This window comes from Leguminivora glycinivorella, chromosome 19, assembly GCF_023078275.1.
Source record: "Leguminivora glycinivorella isolate SPB_JAAS2020 chromosome 19, LegGlyc_1.1, whole genome shotgun sequence".
NCBI classification, from domain to species: domain Eukaryota; kingdom Metazoa; phylum Arthropoda; class Insecta; order Lepidoptera; family Tortricidae; genus Leguminivora; species Leguminivora glycinivorella.
The window spans coordinates 16,643,904-16,666,662 of NC_062989.1; the positions used below are offsets into that span (position 1 = coordinate 16,643,904).

Sequence of the window (22,759 nt, forward strand, 5' to 3'; positions counted from 1 at the left end):
TTATTGCCGCTGTCAAAATTATTTGAATGACGTCATCACTGTCATTATTTGGGGATACCAGTCAATATTCAAAGTTACTACCAAATCTACTAATACCGAATTAAAGGTTTTTTTTTAATTGCGCAAACCTTTGGTTTTATGGCTTCATATTACTTACATTTATTACTTACTAATTCGTTACAAGGTATTAATATCCTTGCCTCGATATAATATTTTTTTTTTATACTACGTCGGTGGCAAACAAGTATACGGTCCGCCTGATGTAAAGCGGTCACCGTAACCTATGGACGCCTGCAACTCAAACAGTGTCACATGCGCGTTGCCACCCCATTAGAAACTTGTACACTCCCTTTTGCTGTGTTAAGTACACAGCAAAAAGGAGTGTACAAGTTCCAAGGAGGGTTCGGGTTGCCGACGACTCAAAGGACAATAGACGGAACAAGTTAGTTCCGTAAGTCCTCCCGTCATCAGCACACCGCACCCTCGTTGAGCTCTGGCAGCCTTACTCACCGGCAGGAACACAACACTATGAGTAGGGACATACAAAAATAATTTAAGAAGTTTATAAACTTAGTTATCATACAAGTAAAAATACTACTACTATAGTAATCTCTTTAACACTGGTCACACGTGCGAGAGGGACACCAGCCCCAACTTTGACCCTCTCATGTGGACACACTTTTACTAGTCTGATAAGAACGCCTTTCTGCGCCGGTGATAAAGTTTAATTTAGTATGGCAAAAAAAGTGTGAGCTCAGTCCCTATTGAAAGTCCATGGATCAAATATGTACGCATACGCATGCGCTGTATGTTTTTTTTGCTGCGTAGAACGTAACTTATGATCGGATACTAGTGCTACATTAATATACCGTCTGGTTTATCATTTCGTTACTTATGAAATGGTAACTTTATTCAATTTGGTTTGCCTTTTAACGATTTTGCTTAGTGATTGTATACCACAGTATTGAGTTGAACTAAAACAAAACATTTTTGAATCATTTCGTAATTCTTAACTCCTAAGTTTCTTTGATAGTAGTATCCGAACACAATTTTTTCTGCTCACTTTTTTTTTCTTTTATTTAATATGGCGGAAGCATTGACCGCCGACGGGACGTCTGATTTTTTCATTATTCAGTTACGAATCGCTTTATTGTAATAATTTCGCGTATATGTGATACAAAAGTGAACATTCGAATCTTGTGTGTTATTTTTCAACAAACAATTATTTTAAAAGTGCGCTGGAAAAGCTGGTTCTTCTATAAAAATGGTAATGATAGTTTTTTGTTTTGATACTTTTTTACGAAGTTGAGTCTCTTGAAAAATGTGTTTACAGACATTATCATGCATATTTTGCCAGTTTTAATGATTAATACAGATACTTTAATGGCAATTTTTTATTAAACTCGCACAAAAAGCGTATTTTTTGCCTTTTTTTTCTTTGTTTTCAACATTCTAACCAAAAAAAACTGTCATCAGGTGAAGACCATATCACATGTTTCTTGTTCTCGGATGTTTTTGACCAAGTCCTGGGATGTCTTGGGAGATTTGGGATCTTAATTATGCAAGCTTGGGTGTGGCTGTATTGATTTTCTTGGAAGGTTCTAGGTATAGCGTTAGAATAGGTCTTGTTAGCTGCACTTAGCCTGTGCAGAGGAGAGTCGAACAATGCGGTTAGAGCGTGCGGGATCGATGTTTGGTGCTCAGTAGCTCATTAATTATTAACAAACACCAGATATTTTTGCTTATTAAGTGCAGAAGACTTCCATAATACTGTGCATGTGAATTTAAAGAAACATGTTTTCTTGCAAAGTCACCAAAAAGCATGTAAGAGATTAATGTCAAATTTACAACGTAAAATTGTGATGAAAACGCATAAAACCTATAAAATTGCAGAGTAAACAATTCTTATCGGTTATGCAACCGAACTACAGTATTATATGCAGCCAGAAATAGAAAAATGAGTGTTTAAGTTCCTTTGTCAAGACCTGTCAATCCCATGGCCAGTGAATTTTTCTTTTTTTATACTTTTTAGTAAGGATCATGGTGTTATTGCACAATGTTGGGAATACTATTAAAAATGAAAATTATGCTGTTGTTTTTGTTTTAGTCTAAACGGGCAGCATATGGGGATGATGAGGACAATCCTCCGACACCGTCTGATGACTCGGACTTTGATGATGATGAAGATCCAGATAACTTGGAAGTCCCAGGTAAGATATATTTCATATTAAAAAATAAATTATATTGCAGTCTATGTGGTCAATTATTATTATTAAAAATTCTAATTGGAACTTGACTTTCAAAAATGCCTAATTGGCCTATTTTAGAATTAGCTTTTTATTGAGTTTAGTCATTAGTTTTAGTGATAATGATAATATAATAATAATGTATTTTTATGTTCATGACTAAATAAAGCACTTTGATTATACACTGTAACTATGTATGCTTTAAAAAATATAACTCTGCCACACTTTCCACCTTTTATAATTTATTTAAAGTGGAGCAACATGAAAAGTCAATCATTTATTATTTTCAGTAAATCATTTTTTTTTTCTATTGAGTTAATACTTATTGGAAATCCATTCTGAGAGCCCTATGTCCCTGATGAGGGATAACAGGATATCATCACCATCCAAGCAAATACATAATCCTATTTTGCAGGCGGTGGCAAGACACTGGCAGCGGCGGCACAGCTGGGCAACAAACCCAAGGTCACAGCAACACAAATGCCCGTCACAGTCAGAGCTACTACAAATCCGTTAGCTGGTGAGTTACATTATCATGAAATATTCTGTCCACCTTTCAAGCCCCGCCAGTGCCCTTGGGGCCAACTTCAAAATTTAAATGACAATAACATTTTGACATAAGGGCATTTCCAGAATCTGGGACCCAAAATTAGCATAAGTTGTTTACAAAAATTAACTCACAGTCAGTTTTGTGACGACACTTAAGCATAAAGTTTGTCTAAAAATTAACTTTCTTCACATTCAGAATGTAGATTACGCTTAATGTTTATGAAATTAACACAAAGACAATATTTTTAAAGCAATTTCATGCTTAATGATCGTCACAAAACTGACAGAGAGTTAATTTTTGTTAACAACTTAAGCTAATTTGGGTCCCAAATTCTTAAAATGCCCATAATTCAAAATTTCATGCTGATTTTTGACATATGAGTCTCGGGAAGTAAATTATACATGTGTGCGTAGCCGAATGCACAAACGCTGACGAAACGCTCACGATATCTTTCGTGGCTATTTATCTCTATCGCTCTTGCCTATTGGCGTGACAGAGCCAGACTACGTTGCTGTCGGACTTTCGCGGCGTTTCGATTTCGTCTCGCGTCGCAGAAATGCCATCCGGCTACGGGGTCTGCCGATCTTTTTAAACAGATTTGCTGCTGCAATGGAATATCTTATGTTTCAGTGCCAACAGCAACTCTTAATTGACTTTTGATATGTCTTATGTCTTCGTAGTATATCTATGTATGGGTTGGGATTTTCTTAGCACATGAAACTTTTGTGGTTTAATATTGATTCTTGTTTATTGACTTACGACATACATTATGTTGATATAGAACGAAACATATTTAAGTTAACAACAGGTAGTTTTCATCTCTTTCAATTAAATTGTGGGCCAAAGAAATTGTTAAAAAACTTAAATCAATCTTCTTCTGCTTGGCTCCTTCCCATTTACTTGGCGTCGGCCCTTCTAATCATGCGTCGCCAGGCCGGTCGGTCCTGGGTCGTCTCTGGTCTTAAGTTTCCATTCTTCATATATTATCTGACAACTGCCATCCAGGTTGTTGGAGGTCTACCTGATCCACGAGGTGCAGCTAACTCCAGGACTCCTTTGGTCATGTGTTTTGGTGGTCGCCGCATCACATGACCCTACCACCTTAATTGGCCTTCTACAAGTTTCTCTTGGATAGGTACAGTTGACTACAAAGAGATGTATACACTTTTTCACCTTATTGCATTGTAATAAGGTGAAAAAATGGATACATCTCTTTGTAGTCAACCGTACCACTCTGAAACTGCCTCTTACGTCTGTTCCGCACATGATCAAGTCTCGTAACGCCGCCTGCCCATCTCAGCATTTTCATTTCAGCACAGTGTATCTTGTTTAAAAAACTTAAATCAAGGCAAAACATAATATGTACATTTATTTGTCTACAGCTCCATCAGGAGTAGCCTTCGGTCAGGTAGCCAACCAGGTGAAGCCGATCAAGATATCCGCCAGCTCCTTGTCGAAGCCTATCAACCTGGGCGCGCTACCCCGCGGCGGTGGTAAGTTGTTCCCTCCTGTTGAAAAGATTACATCAAGTAAGGTACAGCGGGGCAAATGGTTGACAAATGTAACTGGTCCATTTTTTCCATGTTTTACTATTTTTGCATTATTAAATAGAGTGTCCACCGGTTATATATAGTAGGCGTGTTCAGTAAATACATTTATGACTCAAAATCATAGTGTAATAATGGAAAAAATTAATTAGTTATAATTGCCCCCCGGTCGAGATTTTCCCCGTTGTACCTTAAAGCTAGGAACATACTACGCGGACGTCCGTCGTAAATCGACCGCGACCAATCAGTGTGCATGCATGGACCAAAACATCCAGAGAGCCAGATTTCGATCGGACGTCCATGCGCTCAAGGCCACGTCCACGTCCGTCGACCGATAGTTTGCACGGTTAAGTGTATATTCATTGTATAGATCCCCGTCCGCGGTCGATCGACGACGGACGTCCGCGTAGTATGTTCCTAGCTTAACTGAAGTTGAACATGATTCAAGTTCAGCGATTGCGACAAACAAGTTGTATTTATGTGCCATAGTTGAAAATATAGGTTTTTTTCATTATCCTAGATTACGATTAGACCGCACAAATTAGACCGCATTAAAGTTTAAAATAAAAACGCGATACTGATATGGTAGGGGTACAGTCACCGGCAATAACAAGTAACTTTTTTATTGATAATGTGCAATAAAGTTTAAATAAATAAACATCGCGCAAAAAGAAGACCTCTAAAATATGTTTTTATACCACATCAGTGGCAAACAGGTATACGGTCCGCCTGCTGGAAAGCGGTCACCGTAACCTATGTACGCCTGCATCTGGCAAAATCTTATTTTTCGAGCCAGGGTTTGCAGCCTTGTACGATGTTATTGCCGGTGACGGTACACATAAAAATGGATGCCTATAATGTTTATTTGTTAAAAAAAAAAAATGATCTAATCCAAAATGTTCATGGCATAGACATTTTATGTTATGTAAAATCAAAACTGGCTTAAGTTTGAACTACCAACCAAAATAAACTAAAAAAATTACTATTTCTATTTATAACCGCGTAGGTCAAGTCATCCTTAGTCCGAAATAATCCTGACGTCACCTTATCTCTTTCATTGGTATATTTCCACGGCATTTCCGGTGATATGTTCAACCGAACGAGTCAACAAAAACGTCCAAATTGAAGGATAATTTACTTTAAATATTTAGAATCATGGTTGTTTTTACTGTGTACTTTTGGGCCATTTTGAGCCTTGGGGTTTCCAATATTATATAATTTCGCTGTAACCTCGATATAATTATTTGTAGGTTATGGCGTTTATGGAGTAGTAAATAAATTGATTGGCCATTGAAAAAAATATTGTCTATAGTCTTAGTCTAGGAAGTGTTAGGAGAAACTTCTTTCACTGGTTACTCGGAACCAAAATAGGACAAAATAAGAAATGAAATTATGTTAATTTTAGAAATAAATAATTGATAAGAGCATGAAATACTAAAGGCTGTTTTTTTTAGAGGTATAGAACTTTGAAATGGAATAAAACAAAGATGATATTTTTCAATTGACATGAAATTAACTTTATTCGATAGACAATTTTCTGGCATTATAATTTGAATATAACTTCTGGCATATTACCGCCACGGCTGGCTCGGACGTAGTCTAATCTGGAGGTCCAGTTTTCGATTACTTTTTCCAACATTTGTGGCCGTATATCGGCAAGAACGCGGTGAATGTTGTCCTTCAAGTGGTCAACGCGGTTTCGGGTTTATCGTCGTAGACTAGAGACTTCACATATCCCTACAGAATATAGTCGAGTGGCGTTAAATCGCACGATCTTGGACGCCAATTCATGGGGCCGAAACGCCCGAAACGTGAAATTATGCGATCACCAAACGTTTCCTTCAATAAGTTAACTGTGGCACGAGCTGTGTGGCATGTTGCCCCGTCTTGTTGAAACCACAGTTCCTGCACATCATGATCGTTCAATGGTTGAACGAAAAAATCAGTAATCATGGCCCTATAGCGGTCACCATTGACTGTAACGTTCTGGCCAGCATCGTTTTTAAAGAAGTACGGACCAATTATCCCACCAGGGGCCTGTTGCATAACAATTTACAACTTGTATTACAAGTGGAACTCTCTTTCATATAAAATGAATTGGAGGGGGACTACCGCTTGTAATATGAGTTGTAAATTGTTATGCAATAGGCCCCAGGCCATAAAGCATACCAAACGGTCAGTTTTTCTGGATGTAACGGTGTCTCAACATAGGCTTGAGGATTATCATCACACGAAATGTGGCAGTTTTGTTTTTTGACGTATCCATTCAAGCAAAAGTGAGCTTCATCGCTTATGAAAATCGACGAAGTCTTTGGAACAGATCCTTGATTTTCAAAATAAATTTTCACAATCTGGAAGCGTTGTCCAAGCGCCTATTTATTCAATCTTGAAATGCCAAACCAAACTAAACACAAATCACTTTATAGTTTACAAAATTACCGCCAATTAAAAGTGTTGCCAAATTAAAGTTCTATACCTCTAAAAAAAACACCCTTTATATTTTTTCATGACAGTGCCTCTCCAAGATTATGTATATTTTTTCATGACTTTTCCAAGATTATTTCCAAGGTACGGAAAATCGACGCGGAATCGGCTTTCGCGACCAAAAATCGCTCGTTAGTATGAACATGCGTACGCATGCGTTCAGCGACGACGACGCGCAAGCGTCTTCATACTATCGAGCGATTTTTGAATTCCGCGTCGAGAGTTTTAGGAAACCTTTACGTGAAGGAGACGCTTTTGTCGTGAGAATTTTTCCCATGGATTTATCCTTGATCCTAAGTGTAAAGCCTGAGCGTACGCTTCGGAGCGTTCGGCGGGGCAGGCGAGCTCGCATACAATCTATGCAGCGTCGGCTCAGGACACTCATGAGCTTCATTTGTTTGACATGCACGCCGCTCGCCCCGTCCCGCTGGACGCCCAATATAAGCGTGCACAGGCTTTAGGGGTAAAATAAACAGAAGGGGCGCAAGTCGTAAGACGTGGAACAGACGCCCGCGCCGCGCCGCCCGAGTGTTATTTAAAAAAAATCTCCTCATTACATTTTGTATCGGAAAGACGCAAACATAAGTGCGGTCGTGGCGCCGCGTCGCTTGAATGTTGTGACGTTTTTTATTTAAATTACACTCGGGCGGGTGTCCGTTCCGCGTCTTACGACTTACGTCCCTTCTGCGTATTTTATCCCTTACACTAAAACGATTGGTTGTGGATAGCTGCCGCGCCGTCGCCCTTCGCGGCGGGCTCCTCGGCCGCTTACAGCGCCGCCTCGCTGCTCGCGCAGAGTGAGTATCGGCATCACTAGTACTGTCTATGTCATACATCTGCACATATCCTGCATTCCTCTTACCCCCTCATTCAGAAATGTTTACTAAAGACAGGCTGATAAAAATCGTTTGTCCCTTTCCATCGTACCAATACGTCGTTTTAACGTCACGAGCAACGTTTGGCTGTCCGTGCGTCTTTATGGTGTGTTCGCAGATGTTCGAGAGTGGTCGTTCTCACCCGCCGTGTACCCGCCGCGAGTACGACCACTCCCGAACATTTTCAAACACGTACACTGCGGGTAACAAGCCGCCGCGATATAGCACGACATGCGATTTGGTCGTTGTGGCTCGACTGTGAGGCTTCGTGATGTTATTTTTTTTTTCTATACAACTTCCAGTCAGATTGACAAATGAAACATCTGCAATTCTGCATTCCGCGCAATGCAATGCGTGCTGCACATAACAATATGGCTGTGTACTAGAACTTCACGATTCTTATGAACTCATAACGCGCTTGCATCAGATTTCGACGGACTGGACGCGGCGCGATTGCATCGTACGTTGCGTGCGTCCAGTCCATAGCCATAGAAATCCATTTAGAACTACTGAGTCCTGACTAAAATTACTCTAAGGGTCGGTTGCACCATACCGTCTGTCACCGTTAAAGCGTTCGTAAAATTTTACTGTATGGGAAGTTCCATAGACGTCGGCTGCGTGACGATGATGTGTCTGTCAAATGTGGTTGATGCAACTGGCCCTAAATATAGTAAAAATATATTAACCAATAAATAAATGTTAGTCTAGTTAATTTTCAATGTGCAGATGTTTATGGCATAGGCTACCACCATAAGATTTCCACAATTTCTTATACCTTCGTGGTACCTTATACCGAGGTATTATTTTACGTTGTAAAAAAACTGGGTTTCTAACTTTCTATATGAAGGTGGAAGTAGAAGTAACTTTCTTAACCCGCGTACTAATTTTCGGTAGTCAATTAGGCAAGATTGCTATAAATAATCATCTAGAAATGAAACTTATTGACAACAGTGTTACATTGTTTATATTGCTGTAATAACCTTGGTTTCTACCATTTTACAAAGACTTATCCGGATTCGATCCCCGGATATGTAAGTATTAACTAAAAGTAGTAAAATCTTTGAATTACTTTTCTAATTAGCCCTTAGTTATTGCCTTCATACTAATGGAGGGTTACCACAAAGATTGAACTTGAAGAATCAACTTCAAACATAAGATAGTAATATCTTCGTGGAAATCTTGTGGCGGACTATTAAGTAGTTTTTTGTTAGATAATATTTGTATTTTGTAGTTAAATATAAGAATGTACGATGATCGCATGTATTTGTGGCATGATCCGAACATGAGTGTGATAAATATGTCGTAGTGGATTTTACGGACGTCTACGAAAAAGAATTGAGAAATTGTATGTATAATAAATATGAAAGTGTAAACGATAGAGTTTAAAAATTGTTTATCTGTAAACAATGCATCGAAGCTTTGAATGAAACCTTCAATTCCTAATTGATAATACTCATTATGTGATTCACGATAAACGCTGATTTGTCAAGTCTAACAGCACAGCCACGACATTGGTCTAAGCGCGACAGCGGTGAGCGGCGGTCATACATTAGGTTCGACTCAGGACACTTGCATGAGCTTCAATTATTGGTTGACATGCACGCCGCACGCCCCGCCCCGCCCCGCCCCGCCCCGCCCCGCTACGCCCAATATGACCGTGCAGTGCACTCAGGCCCTACACTAATATTTGTGTCACTTAACTTCAAACTTGGGTAAATCCATTTGGCTTTCTTTCAGATCATTTTTAGGGTTCCGTACCAAAAAGGTACAACAGGAACCCTTATGGTGCGACTCTGTCCGTCTGTCTGTCCGTCTGTCACATTGTTAAATATCTCGAGAACTACTTATGCTATCGATATGAAATTTTGAATAGTTATAAACATTGTGAACCTCTACAAGTTAAAAGTATTTTTTTTTTTAATTAATTATTATAAATGATAGAAAATGGCCAAAATGAAAGGGGGGCAAACTGAACATTTCAAGTAACTAGGTCAAGTGGGGTATCGTTGTTTTTTATATATCAACCTTAAAGCAGAATGGATTTACTCAAGTTTGAAGTTAAGCTATCACATTTAATAGACTTCACGAAGCAAAGCACACGTCTTATGTTATGAATGAAACGATATCCATACACTCGTTAATTTTGACAATACCTACATATATCGTCCGTATTGTCGAGGCAGGCAATCATGGTCATTTCATAAATGATATAACATCAAGGCCGTCCCTTTCGCACTATTTTTTAAGTGCGATAGGGACGGCCTGATGTTTTATCGTTTATCGCGCGACCATGCTATCGGTGCAGTTTTATAAGATGCGAGTGACAAAGTAGTTTACAGATATCTAAACAAAACCTCCACTATCAAGGCGTTACAAATATTTTTAACGCCTTGGCTATAAAAGTTTATTTAATTCGGGAGACGTAAATCAAAGCATGGATTCTTCTACTCTACTTGAACCTTTACTATCGAATGTGATTGTTTGGAGTAGCTAGTTAGTTATTTAAGTGTTCTAATTAAAACGTTTTTATTTTCCTGTCGGCATTTTTTGCTATCCCAATTTATTAAAATTTGGAAGAACTGAACTTTTAAAAAAAATATCAACTGGAAAACAATGTTTTTTGCAGATTTTTTATTTTGATTTGGCATATTTTCAATATTTTGTTGCATTTGAATGTGATGTTAAATGTTAATGAATATTACTTTAATACTTTTGTTTCGTATCTTCTTTGTAGATGTGTTCTTCGATTATTATTTCGTAGTTTGATATTAGTTTTTTTAGAAGTAACATGTAGTAGTTATCTTCTTTTTGCGTTGTGGTATGCTTGTTACTATTACATGGACCAAATATGTTTGCGTACGCCATACAGTCAACTGCTTTCGAGTGAATATTTTCCTTGTATTCACAAGGATACTTGGCTGGATATTAAAGTTAAGAATATATTCACAAATTTTTAAGATGAAGCAGTAGATCATTTGAATAGTAGTAATATTACAAAGAAAAGCCATCACTTTTTGTGACCTGTTCTTACAGCTTAATGAGTTGAGCGTTACAAATCAAAGATGGTACAATATCACTCTTTGGTCCATGTAAAATCCTAACCTCTTATCCATTCATGTAATTAACTATAACTTCACTTGCAGTGGACATGGCAGGCATTCCTGGCATGAACTCGTACTTGCTTCAGAACCTGAATCAGATATTAGCGTCGGGCATGGGTGGGCCTTTGGCAGGCATGCTAGGACAGTTTGCACAGCTCACCACGCCGAATTGGGGTCCAAAAGCAGGCCTCTATCCTCAAGATAAGGTCAGTTGCTATGTGTAATATTCATTTATGAGCTTTTCTCATCTGTTTTAGTAGTTCAACAACATATTCTAAATATTATGGTATAGATTGGGCGTTACAATTTGGTGCCGTGACCAGGATCTATAATGTTGCTTTTACATTTGCCCTTTCTCATAGTTTGTATCACATCAATCCTTAAGACCTGTTCACCCTTAGTCCATTTTCACATTATCTGATCCGATACTGGATGTCGGAACAATTCAAATCAATGGAAAAAAATCCAAGATGGCGCCTGTAATGAATGGGTAACCGGCATCCGATATCGGATAGGATAATGTGAAAACGCACTTAGCGACGAGGCCATGAAAGGGTTGATTGAACTTAATTTGTACCTACTTATGAATGTTTTTGTTTTTTGCCATACGACTAAATAAATAAACCCCATGTGTTTTATTTTTTTCAGATGCCCGGTGATGAGGAAGAAGTGGATGATGAAGAGATGGGCGTGGCAGAGACCTACGCCGATTACATGCCTACTAAACGTAAGTGATTCAGTTCATTTTGCATTATCTATATAATATAAAGCTACAACCCGACTGACATTTTTCCAAAAATAGGCAGAAGGGGGATTTGAAGGTGGCAGTGTTTGGTGTGGTCGTATAGAGTTTGGTCCTGCGACCCCGGATAGATCAGACCGTCGGTCTACCGGTTCCGGGTAAAAAAATGTCGGACGGCCTGGCCAAACGGCTGGAGTTAGCCGGGGAGTGTTCGACCAAATGTCATAGAGGACCCTGGGCAGTTTTTGACGCCGCCATTTTTTTTTCAAAATGGCCGACTTTTTTTTTTGACGATTTTTCAAGTTTGTCGTAGAGAGCTCAAATTTTGGTCATAGAATCTCCAAGCGGCCTCGATTCGAATGAAATAAAAAAAAATTGAAAAGTGCTACAAATGTGGGAAAACTGGCCACTTTTATTTTGTATGGCAACTTTTAAACCGTAAGAGATAGCCGGGGGGTGCTCGACCAAATGTCATACAGGTATCCGAGTAGAAAAAAGTTGCATTAAAAAAAAATCAAAATGGCCGACTTTTTTTTTGAAAATTTTCAAAATGGTCCTAGCGCGCTGAGATTTGGCACACGGGTGGACGGTCGTGCTAAGATTAGTATTCAAAAAGAAAATTTTGAAAAATTCAAAATGGCGGCCTTTGAGGGCCAATTGAAATTTGAATGGAGGTTTTTCTTTTAATTACCATAGCTCCGTAACGGTACAAAGAAGTGAAAAGTGCTCAAACAAATGTTATACAGTCACCCGAGGTCCATCGAATGGCATTAAAAAAAAATCAAAATGGCCGACTTTTTTTTTTGAAAAATTTCAAAATGGTCCGAGCGCGCTGAAATTTTGCACACGGGTAGACAGCTACCCCTAGATTAGTATACAAAAAGAAAATTTTGAAAAATTCAAAATGGCGCCCTTTGAAGGCCAATTGAAATTTGTATGGAGGTCCTTTATTTAAATCCCCATAGCTCCGTAACGGTAGGGAAAAGGTTAATAGTGCTTGAACTAATGTTGTACAGTTATCTGAGGTCCATCGAATGGCATTTACAAAATTTCAAAATGGCCGACTTTGAAATTTTTTTTTTTTATTTTCGGTCCGAGCGCGTTCAAATTTGGCACGTGGTAAGAACGGGGGCCAAAAATAGAAATGAGAAAAAAAAAATTTGGAAAAGTCAAAAACGGTGGCGAGAGGGGACAAAGTCAAATTTCCCTACCAGTTTGTATGGAGGTTTTTTTTTAAATCCCCATAGCTCCGTAACGGTAGGAAAAAGGTTAATAGTGCTTAAACTAATGTTGTACAGTTATCTAAGGTCCATCGAATGGCATTTACAAAATTTCAAAATGGCCTTCTTTGAAATTCTTTTTTTTTTTTTGTTGGTCCGAACGCGTTCAAATTTGGCACGTGGTAAGAACGGGGGCCAAAAATAGAAATGAGAAAAAAAAAAATTTGGAAAAGTCAAAAACGGTGGCGAGAGGGGACAAAGTCAAATTTCCCTACCAGTTTGTATTGAATGGAGGTTTTTTTTTAAATCCCCATAGCTCCGTAACGGTAGGAAAAAGGTTAATAGTGCTTAAACTAATGTTGTACAGTTATCTAAGGTCCATCGAATGGCATTTACAAAATTTCAAAATGGCCTTCTTTGAAATTCTTTTTTTTTTTTTTTTTGGTCCGAGCGCGTTCAAATTTGGCACGTGGTAAGAGCGGGGGCCAAAAATAGAAATGAGAAAAAAAAATTTTTGGAAAAGTCAAAAACGGCGGCGAGAGGGGACAAAGTCAAATTTCCCTACCAGCCTGAGGGAGCGTTCTACAGCCCGACGGTCATTGCTCCGGTCCAAGTTCCGAGCTGCGTACAGACAGTGCTCCCAAGCAAGAAAATATAAGTAAAAGTGTCTAAAAAGCGACGCGGCGGGCCGGAGGTCCAACTTCCCTACAAATCCTACAATCCCCACAGTAACTACGCGGAGGGCCGAAGGCCCGGAGCGTGTCTGACAGGCTCCCAAGTACGCGAAGGCCGCAGGCCGAGCTGCGGGCAGAGTGCTCCCAAGCACGCGAAGGCCGCAGGCCGAGCTGCGTGCAGACTGTGCTCCCAAGAAAACAATAACAAAAAGTATCTAAATAAGCGAAGCGGCGGGCCAAAGGCCCGACGCGGAGCTTCGAAACCCAGCGAAGGCCGAAGGCCGAGCTCCGCGTAGGGCCGAAGGCCCGGAGCGTCCCCGATCGGCTCGCCGGCGGACCGGGACTCACGACGGGCCTGCGGCCTGCGGCCTCCGGCCCGTCGTTTCGCTTCTCTAAGACACTTTTACTATTGGGTCGTGTTTAAGCTCCAACTTTCCTACAACCCCCACAGTAACTACGCGGAGGGCCGAAGGCCCGGAGCGTGTCTGAGAGGCTCCCAAGCACGCGAAGGCCGCAGGCCGAGCTGCGGGCAGAGTGCTCCCAAGCACGCGAAGGCCGCAGGCCGAGCTGCGTACAGACTGTGCTCCCAAGCAAAACCATAACAAAAAGTATCTTAACAAGCGAAGCGGCGGGCCGAAGGCCCGACGCGCAGCTTCGAAACCAAGCGAAGGGCCGAAGGCCCGGAGGCCGGAAGGCTCGCCGGCGGACCGGGAAGTTGGAGCTTAAACACGACCCAATAGTAAAAGTGTCTTAGAGAAGCGAAACGACGGGCCGGAGGCCGCAGGCCGCAGGCCCGTCGTGAGCTTCTCAAGACACTTTTACTATTGGGTCGTGTTTAAGCTCCAACTTCCCTACAACCCCCACAGTAACTACGCGGAGGGCCGAAGGCCCGGAGCGTGACGGAGAGGCTCCCAAGCACGCGAAGGCCGCAGGCCGAGCTGCGGGCAGAGTGCTCCCAAGCACGCGAAGGCCGCAGGCCGAGCTGCGTACAGACTGTGCTCCCAAGCAAAACAATAACAAAAAGTATCTTAACAAGCGAAGCGGCGGGCCGAAGGCCCGACGCGGAGCTTCGAAACCCAGCGAAGGCCGAAGGCCGAGCTCCGCGTAGGGCCGAAGGCCCGGAGCGTCCCTGATCGGCTCGCCGGCGGACCGGGAAGTTGGAGCTTAAACACGACCCAATAGTAAAAGTGTCTTAGAGAAGCGAAACGACGGGCCGGAGGCCGCAGGCCGCAGGCCCGTCGTGAGCTTCTCAAGACACTTTTACTATTGGGTCGTGTTTAAGCTCCAACTTCCCTACAACCCTCACAGTAACTACGCGGAGGGCCGAAGGCCCGGAGCGTGTCTGACAGGCTCCCAAGCACGCGAGGCCGCAGGCCGAGCTGCGGGCAGAGAGTGCTCTCAAGCACGCAAAGGCTAAAGCAAAAAAGCAAACAAGCAAAGCAATAAATCAAACAAGCAAAGCACAAAAACAAAAAGCAAAAGCATAAGCAAAGCACAAAAACAAAAAAGCATAGCTCAAAAACAAAAAGCAAAAGCATAAGCAAAGCACAAAAGCAAAACAAAAAAAGAACACCGCGGGGCCCTCGGGCCCCGCGCACCTTTAAAAACTAGTCTATATAATATAAAGCTACAACCCGACTGACATTTTTCCAAAAATAGCCAGAAGGGGGATTTGAAGGTGGCAGTGTTTGGTGTTGCCGTATAGAGGTTGGTCCTGCGACCCCGGATAGATCAGACCGTCGGTCTACCGGTTCCGGGTAAAAAAATGTTGGACGACCTGGCCAAACGGCTGGAGGTAGCCGGGGAGTGTTCGACCAAATGTCATAGAGGACCCTGGGCAGTTTTTGACGCCGCCATTTTTTTTTCAAAATGGCCGACTTTTTTTTTTGACGATTTTTCAAGTTTGTCGTAGAGATCTCAAATTTTGGTCATAGAATCTCCAAGCGGCCTTGATTCGAATGAAATAGAAAAAAATTGAAAAATGCTATAAATGTGGGAAAACTGGCCACTTTTATTTTGTATGGCAACTTTTAAACCGTAAGAGATAGCCGGGGGGTGCTCGACCAAATGTCATACAAGTATCCGAGTAGAAAAAAGTTGTATTAAAAAAAATTCAAAATGGCCGACTTTTTTTTTTGAAAATTTTCAAAATGGTCCTAGCGCGCTGAGATTTGGCACACGGGTGGAAGGTGGCCCCAAGATTTATATTCAAAAAGAAAATTTTGAAAAATTCAAAATGGCGGCCTTTGAGGGCTAATTGAAATTTGAGTGGAGGTTTTTCTTTTAATTACCATAGCTCCGTAACGGTACAAAGAAGTGAAAAGTGCTCAAACAAATGTTATACAGTCACCCGAGGTCCATCGAATGGCATTAAAAAAAAATCAAAATGGCCGACTTTTTTTTTGAAAAATTTCAAAATGGTCCGAGCGCGCTGAAATTTTGCACACGGGTAGACAGCCACCCCAAGATTAGTATACAAAAAGAAAATTTTGAAAAATTCAAAATGGCGCCCTTTGAAGGCCAATTGAAATTTGTATGGAGGTCCTTTTTTTAAATCCCCATAGCTCCGTAACGGTAGGGAAAAGGTTAATAGTGCTTGAACTAATGTTGTACAGTTATTTGAGGTCCATCGAATGGCATTTACAAAATTTCAAAATGGCCGACTTTGAAATTTTTTTTTTTTATTTTCGGTCCGAGCGCGTTCAAATTTGGCACGTGGTAAGAACGGGGGCCAAAAATAGAAATGAGAAAAAAAAATTTGGAAAAGTCAAAAACGGTGGCGAGAGGGGACAAAGTCAAATTTCCCTACCAGTTTGTATGGAGGTTTTTTTTTTAAATCCCCATAGCTCCGTAACGGTAGGAAAAAGGTTAATAGTGCTTAAACTAATGTTGTACAGTTATCTGAGGTCCATCGAATGGCATTTACAAAATTTCAAAATGGCCGACTTTGAATTTTTTTTTTTTTTTCAGTCCGAGCGCGTTCAAATTTGGCACGTGGTAAGAGCGGGGGCCAAAAATAGAAATGAGAAAAAAAATTTTTTGGAAAAGTCAAAAACGGCGGCGAGAGGGGACAAAGTCAAATTTCCCTACCAGCCTGAGGGAGCGTTCTACAGCCCGACGGTCATTGCTCCGGTCCAAGTTCCGAGCTGCGTACAGACAGTGCTCCCAAGCAAGAAAATATAAGTAAAAGTGTCTAAAAAGCGACGCGACGGGCCGGAGGTCCAACTTCCCTACAAATCCTACAATCCCCACAGTAACTACGCGGAGGGCCGAAGGCCGGAGCGTGTCTGACAGGCTCCCAAGTACGCGAAGGCCGCAGGCCGAGCTGCGGGCAGAGTGCTCCCAAGCACGCGAAGGCCGCAGGCCGAGCTGCGTGCAGACTGTGCTTCCAAGCAAAACAATAACAAAAAGTATCTAAATAAGCGAAGCGGCGGGCCGAAGGCCCGACGCGGAGCTTCGAAACCCAGCGAAGGCCGAAGGCCGAGCTCCGCGTAGGGCCGAAGGCCCGGAGCGTCCCTGAGAGGGGCCGGCACGTGAGCCCGGCGGGCCGCAAGGCCCGCGGGGCGAACCCACGCGGTCAAACTGCTCACCCCAAGTGTCTTAATAAGCGTAGCGGCGGGCCGAAGGCCCGACGCGGAGCTTTGGAGCCGAGCGAAGGCCGAGCTCCGCGTAGGGCCGAAGGCCCGGAGCGTCCCTGATCGGCTCGCCGGCGGACCGGGAAGTTGGAGCTTAAACACGACACAATAGTAAAAGTGTCTTAGAGAAGCGAAACGACGGGCCGGAGGCCGCAGGCCGTAGGCCCGTCGTGAGCTTCTCAAGACACTTTTACTATTGGGTCGTGTTTAAGCTCCAACTTCCCTCCAACCCCCACAGAAACTACGCGGAGGGCCGAAGGCCCGGAGCGTGTCTGAGAGGCTCCCAAGCACGCGAAGGCCGCAGGCCGAGCTGCGGGCAGAGTGCTCCCAAGCACGCGAAGGCCGCAGGCCGAGCTGCGTACAGACTGTGCTCCCAAGCAAAACAATAACAAAAAGTATCTTAACAAGCGAAGCGGCGGGCCGAAGGCCCGACGCGGAGCTTCGAAACCCAGCGAAGGCCGAAGGCCGAGCTCCGCGTAGGGCCGAAGGCCCGGAGCGTCCCTGATCGGCTCGCCGGCGGACCGGGAAGTTGGAGCTTAAACACGACCCAATAGTAAAAGTGTCTTAGAGAAGCGAAACGACGGGCCGGAGGCCGCAGGCCGCAGGCCCGTCGTGAGCTTCTCAAGACACTTTTACTATTGGGTCGTGTTTAAGCTCCAACTTCCCTACAACCCCCACAGTAACTACGCGGAGGGCCGAAGGCCCGGAGCGTGTCTGACAGGCTCCCAAGCACGCGAGGCCGCAGGCCGAGCTGCGGGCAGAGAGTGCTCCCAAGCACGCAAAGGCTAAAGCAAAAAAGCAAACAAGCAAAGCAATAAATCAAACAAGCAAAGCACAAAAACAAAAAGCAAAAGCATAAGCAAAGCACAAAAAGCAAAGCACAAAAACAAAAAAGAACACCGCGGGGCCCTCGGGCCCCGCGCACCTTTAAAAAACTAGTGTTTGTATATACTTACGCCATGTGCCAAATCTGATATGCCATGAACTTACATTATCTATTGTAATCCTATTTGAATAAAGAATATTTTGCCAATTCATTGCAAAGTTGGAATAGGCGAGACGACTAAAAAAAAACTAATTCCTCCGTCAGTTAGATTATCAAATAATTTTAGACACGTATTTTTTTCTTTATTCTCGTAAACGAAAAATTAAGACGGTACAGTGCGTTGAAGTTTCGCGTGACGTCACGCCTGGGTACAATTTTTACTTAGAAGTGACGTCAGAAGCCCCCACTCCGGAACTTTGATGCTCTACCTATATCTTTGTATTTTTTCATTAATTAAAAAAGCGAAAAATATGTGTTCAGTATTTTTGGACGATCTAACTGACGGACTAAACAGATTTTTTTAATGTAGTCGTCATCCCTATTGGCGCGGCGTAGGCGCGCGGAAATTATTATAGGTTCAGCGGAGTTCCGCAAAAAAAAAAAAAACAATTTCTCAAAATGTTTCTTATTCACGTAAATCGGTATTATATTTGCTTTACACAAGTTTACTTAAACAATGTTTATCTGCAGTGAAACTGGGCCGCAAACACCCGGACCCGGTCGTGGAGACGGCCTCCCTGTCCTCTGTGGAGCCAATCGACGTGCACTACAGCCTCAGCTTACCCGACGAGACGATACGGTATTTTTTTTATATAGCCTATAATGTGTCCCACTGCTGGGCAAAGGCCTCCCCTGTTTTCCGCCACTTGTCACGGCTCTGTGCATGCTCTCGCCAGCCGCCACTCCGAGGTGTGACGATGGTGACAACTTGACAAGTAGCAGAGGCAAAAGCGCCCTCTGGTGCCATCGAAGTCGTTATACTTAAATGTAATTCCTATTGCAGACCATTCCAATAACCAATTAATCGATACGATACATCACCCTTATCAGGAACGGACTGCTATCCGCTCTGCAGTTGGAAGCCGTCGTGTACGCGGCACAGGCGCACGAACACACGCTACCCGACGGCACGAGGGCCGGCTTCCTTATAGGTAAGAACTTGTAGTTGACTTTCTGCCATTCGATGTACCCACCACAGTTGCAATAATGGACCGCTTGATGATAAGTGGTTTAAGTAAATTGTGCACGATTTCAACACCAGCAGGGTTAGCACATGATTGCCACGAGAGTATGTCGCCGCGAGATAGACTACCCGTCCTTAAGTCATTAATACAGTTAGAAGAAGACGTGTGATCTATCTCGCGGCGACATACTCTCGCGGCAGTCATGTGCTAGGCCTACTGCGGTGGATTATGCTGGCCCTTTCAATACTTGGCGTGGCGAGAAAAATTACCAATGGCTTATACAATTTTTACACCTATTTGTGGCTTCTAAGTGATATAATACTTTAATTATATTAATAGTTCATTTAAACCATAAAGGCGTTACTTGGATTCTATCCTCCACACTATTTTTTAGCAATTCATTGCCAAGAGTGGCACTAAAACTTGATCAATTTCATGTGCTCTCCCTACCCCGTTTGGGAATACATGCGTGTGTTTATGTATGCGTATGTACAGTCAACCAATTGGAACCGTAGGCCACTGTAGAACTATGTCATAGTGACGCTATAAATCAGATTGTAAGAAATCTCTTACTGCTTGTCATTTTGACATGGTTGTAGAGTGGCCTAGGGTTCCAATTGGTTGACTGTATGTATCACTTATTTAAAATGTGTATAATAAAAATAAATAAACGTTCTCAGGTGACGGCGCTGGTGTGGGTAAAGGCCGTACGATCGCCGGTATAATCTTCGAGAACTACTTGAAGGGCCGCAAGCGAGCCATCTGGGTGTCCGTCTCCAACGACTTGAAATACGACGCTGAGAGAGATCTGAGGGACATTGGTGCCGGGAAAATTGAAGTACACCCTCTGAATAAGGTAACTAAGATTTTTTGACAAGAACCTCCGTTTCAGTTTCAGGAAAAAATGTTACTCCATACGGATCTTCTCTAGGTATGTACCTACAAGCGTTCGGGTCATCTACAATTTACAGAGGCTATAACTTTTGTTACTAAGCACTAAGGCAACATCGTAGTTTAGTAGTCTCTAGTCTAGTCTCTGTCGGGACAGCACTAAAGTTATCAAGCCGATAAAGTCGGAAAGGGACAAACTTTAGTGAACGTTTATGAATTAAAAGGGGGTTCAACTGTAACTTTATACTATACTAGCTCTTGCCCGCGCCTTCGCTCTCATTAGGAAGAGACAAAAAGCAGCCTATATCACTCTCCGTGGCTTCAACTATCTCCCCTTAAAAAAATCATGTCAATTTGTCGCTCCGTTTTGTCGTGAAAGACGGACAAACAAGCAGTTACACACACTTTCCCATTTATAATATTAACATGCATGTCAATTGATCCTCAGTTCAAATACGCAAAGATTTCATCGGCGGTGAACGGGAACGTGAAGAAAGGCGTGGTATTCTGTACATACTCGGCGCTGATCGGCGAGACGCAGTCCAACAGCACCAAGTACCGCACGAGGCTCAAGCAGCTTCTGCAGTGGTGTGGGGAGGACTTCGACGGATGCGTATCCTTTCAAAAAAAACCGGCCAAGAGCGTGTCGGGCCACGCTCAGTGTAGGGTTCCGTAGTTTTCCGTATTTTTCTCGAAAACTACTGAACCTATCAAGTTCAAAACAATTTTCCTAGAAAGTGTTTATAAAGTTCTACTTTTGTGATTTTTTTCATATTTTTTAAACATATGGTTCAAAAGTTAGAGAGGGGGGCGCACTTTTTTTTCCTTTAGGAGCGATTATTTCAGAAAGTATTAATATTATCAAAAAACGATTTCAGGAAACTCTTATTCATTTTTAAATACCTATCCAACAATATATAACACGTTGGGGTTGGAATGAAAAAAAAATCAGTCCCCACTTTACATTTAGGGGGGGGTACCCTAACAAAACATTTTTTTTTTTCACTTTTTATTTTACCACTGTCGGCGTGATTGACATACATATTGGTACCAAATTTCAGCTTTCTAGTGCTAACGGTTACTGAGATTATCCGCGGACGGACGGACGGACGGACAGACAGACAGACAGACAGACATGGCGAAACTATAAGGGTTCCTAGTTGACTACGGAACCCTGAAAATCTATTTTGCAAAGAACTCGAAAAAATATTTCGTAAAAGTTTGTAGACGCAAACTATCCGCTTATGGAATGTCTATTCTACATCGCATTTGAGACTGCGTTGATATTCTACACGTACAGTCCACCATTGACATTAGTAGTCATACTGCAATCATACCAACTTATGCTGTTTCAGTTTTAGGTAGCCTTTTGGTGACAGTTTACATTAAATTACGAGTAAATACTAAGGCTCCGCTTGCTAGATAGCAGACTACCAACGAAAAATGAACATTATAGTCTTAACGGTGTGACTTTGCCTTTAAGCCTTTATAGGAAATGTATTTCAGAATTATCGAGTTAAATTTAAGCATAATTCGTATTCGTGACACGCTAGTGCTTTATAAAATGTCAAAAATGGGGATAGTTTTTGAGTTCACGTCATTGTTTTCATAAAAATCTCCTTACATCCCTAACTAGATCGTATTCGACGAATGCCACAAAGCGAAGAACCTCTGCCCCGTGGGTTCTGGCAAGGCCACAAAGACCGGCCTTACCGCCCTAGAGCTGCAAAACAAACTGCCCAAAGCCCGCGTAGTATACGCTTCGGCCACAGGAGCTTCTGAACCGAGGTAATAATATCAACGTTAATTGATAATAATATAAAGTCAGGTAAATAAATTACGATAAAAAAACTGTCCTTTTACTAACCACAAGCTTGGAATCCCGCGGCATATCCATACTAGCATTACGTTTGAGATCATTCACCCCGTGTGGCATCCAAATCCCCGATCACTGATCATTAGGCATTGGTCGCGCCAAAGGCACTGGTCCCACCGCGAGCTAGTAAGCTATGAGCTATCGGCTGTAAAAACGAACAAAAGATAATCACTCCCGTGTAAATAAAAGAGACACGGCGATGTTTATAGTTACTCGCCCAGCGGTGAGCTATCAATGTCGCCGTGTCTCTTTTATTTGCACGGGGATGCTTATCTTTTGTTCGTTTTTATAGCCGATAGCTCATAGCTTACTAGCTCGCGGTGGGACCAGGGCCTAAAGCGAGTAAGCGATGAGCTATCGGCAATAGAAACGAACAAAAGATCCCGTGTAAATAAAAGAGAAAGCGAGCGAGTTATCATCGCTCGACGAAGAACTATAACGGCTCAGCCACGACATTGGTCTAAGCGCGACAGCGGCGAGCGGCGGTCATACATTGAAGCGAGACACAGCGATGGGACTTTTCATTCGCACGTATGGCTGCCGCTCGCCGCTGCCGCGCTTAGACAAATGTCGTGGCCGGGCCGTAACTCGCTCGTGCTATCATAGCGTCTCTTTTATTTACACGGGGGGCGACTATCTTTTGTTTTTCTGTAGCTCATCGCCTGCTCGCTTTTGGTGGGACCAGTGCCTAATTTATTTATTTATTTAAACTTTATTGCACAAATTATCAATAAAAAGTACAAATGGCGGACTTAACGCCTTAAGGCATTCTCTACCAGTCAACCATTGGGCAAAACAGAGATAGTTAGTTTGGTGCAGAAGATTATAAAGCCAGTATGAGATTTTAACGATTAAATACAAGTCGATACCTACTATTATAAAATAAACATACACAAATACAATAAGTA

General features: G+C 42.3%; 1 protein-coding gene across 1 annotated transcript in view; it reads left to right on the forward strand.

Annotated features, from left to right (window-relative positions):
* The first annotated feature begins 1,092 nt into the window (after positions 1-1,092).
* The window catches only part of LOC125236495 (protein strawberry notch-like), a 42,214-nt gene continuing 20,547 nt past the window's right edge, over positions 1,093-22,759 (forward strand). The window contains 12 exon segments of the mRNA XM_048143315.1: positions 1,093-1,267; positions 2,108-2,210; positions 2,662-2,766; positions 4,179-4,289; positions 7,556-7,624; positions 10,846-11,009; positions 11,452-11,530; positions 18,591-18,699; positions 18,951-19,051; positions 19,765-19,940; positions 20,424-20,588; positions 21,612-21,763. Of these exon segments, the coding sequence (XP_047999272.1) occupies positions 1,265-1,267; positions 2,108-2,210; positions 2,662-2,766; positions 4,179-4,289; positions 7,556-7,624; positions 10,846-11,009; positions 11,452-11,530; positions 18,591-18,699; positions 18,951-19,051; positions 19,765-19,940; positions 20,424-20,588; positions 21,612-21,763 (1,337 nt within the window). The 5' untranslated portion in view covers positions 1,093-1,264.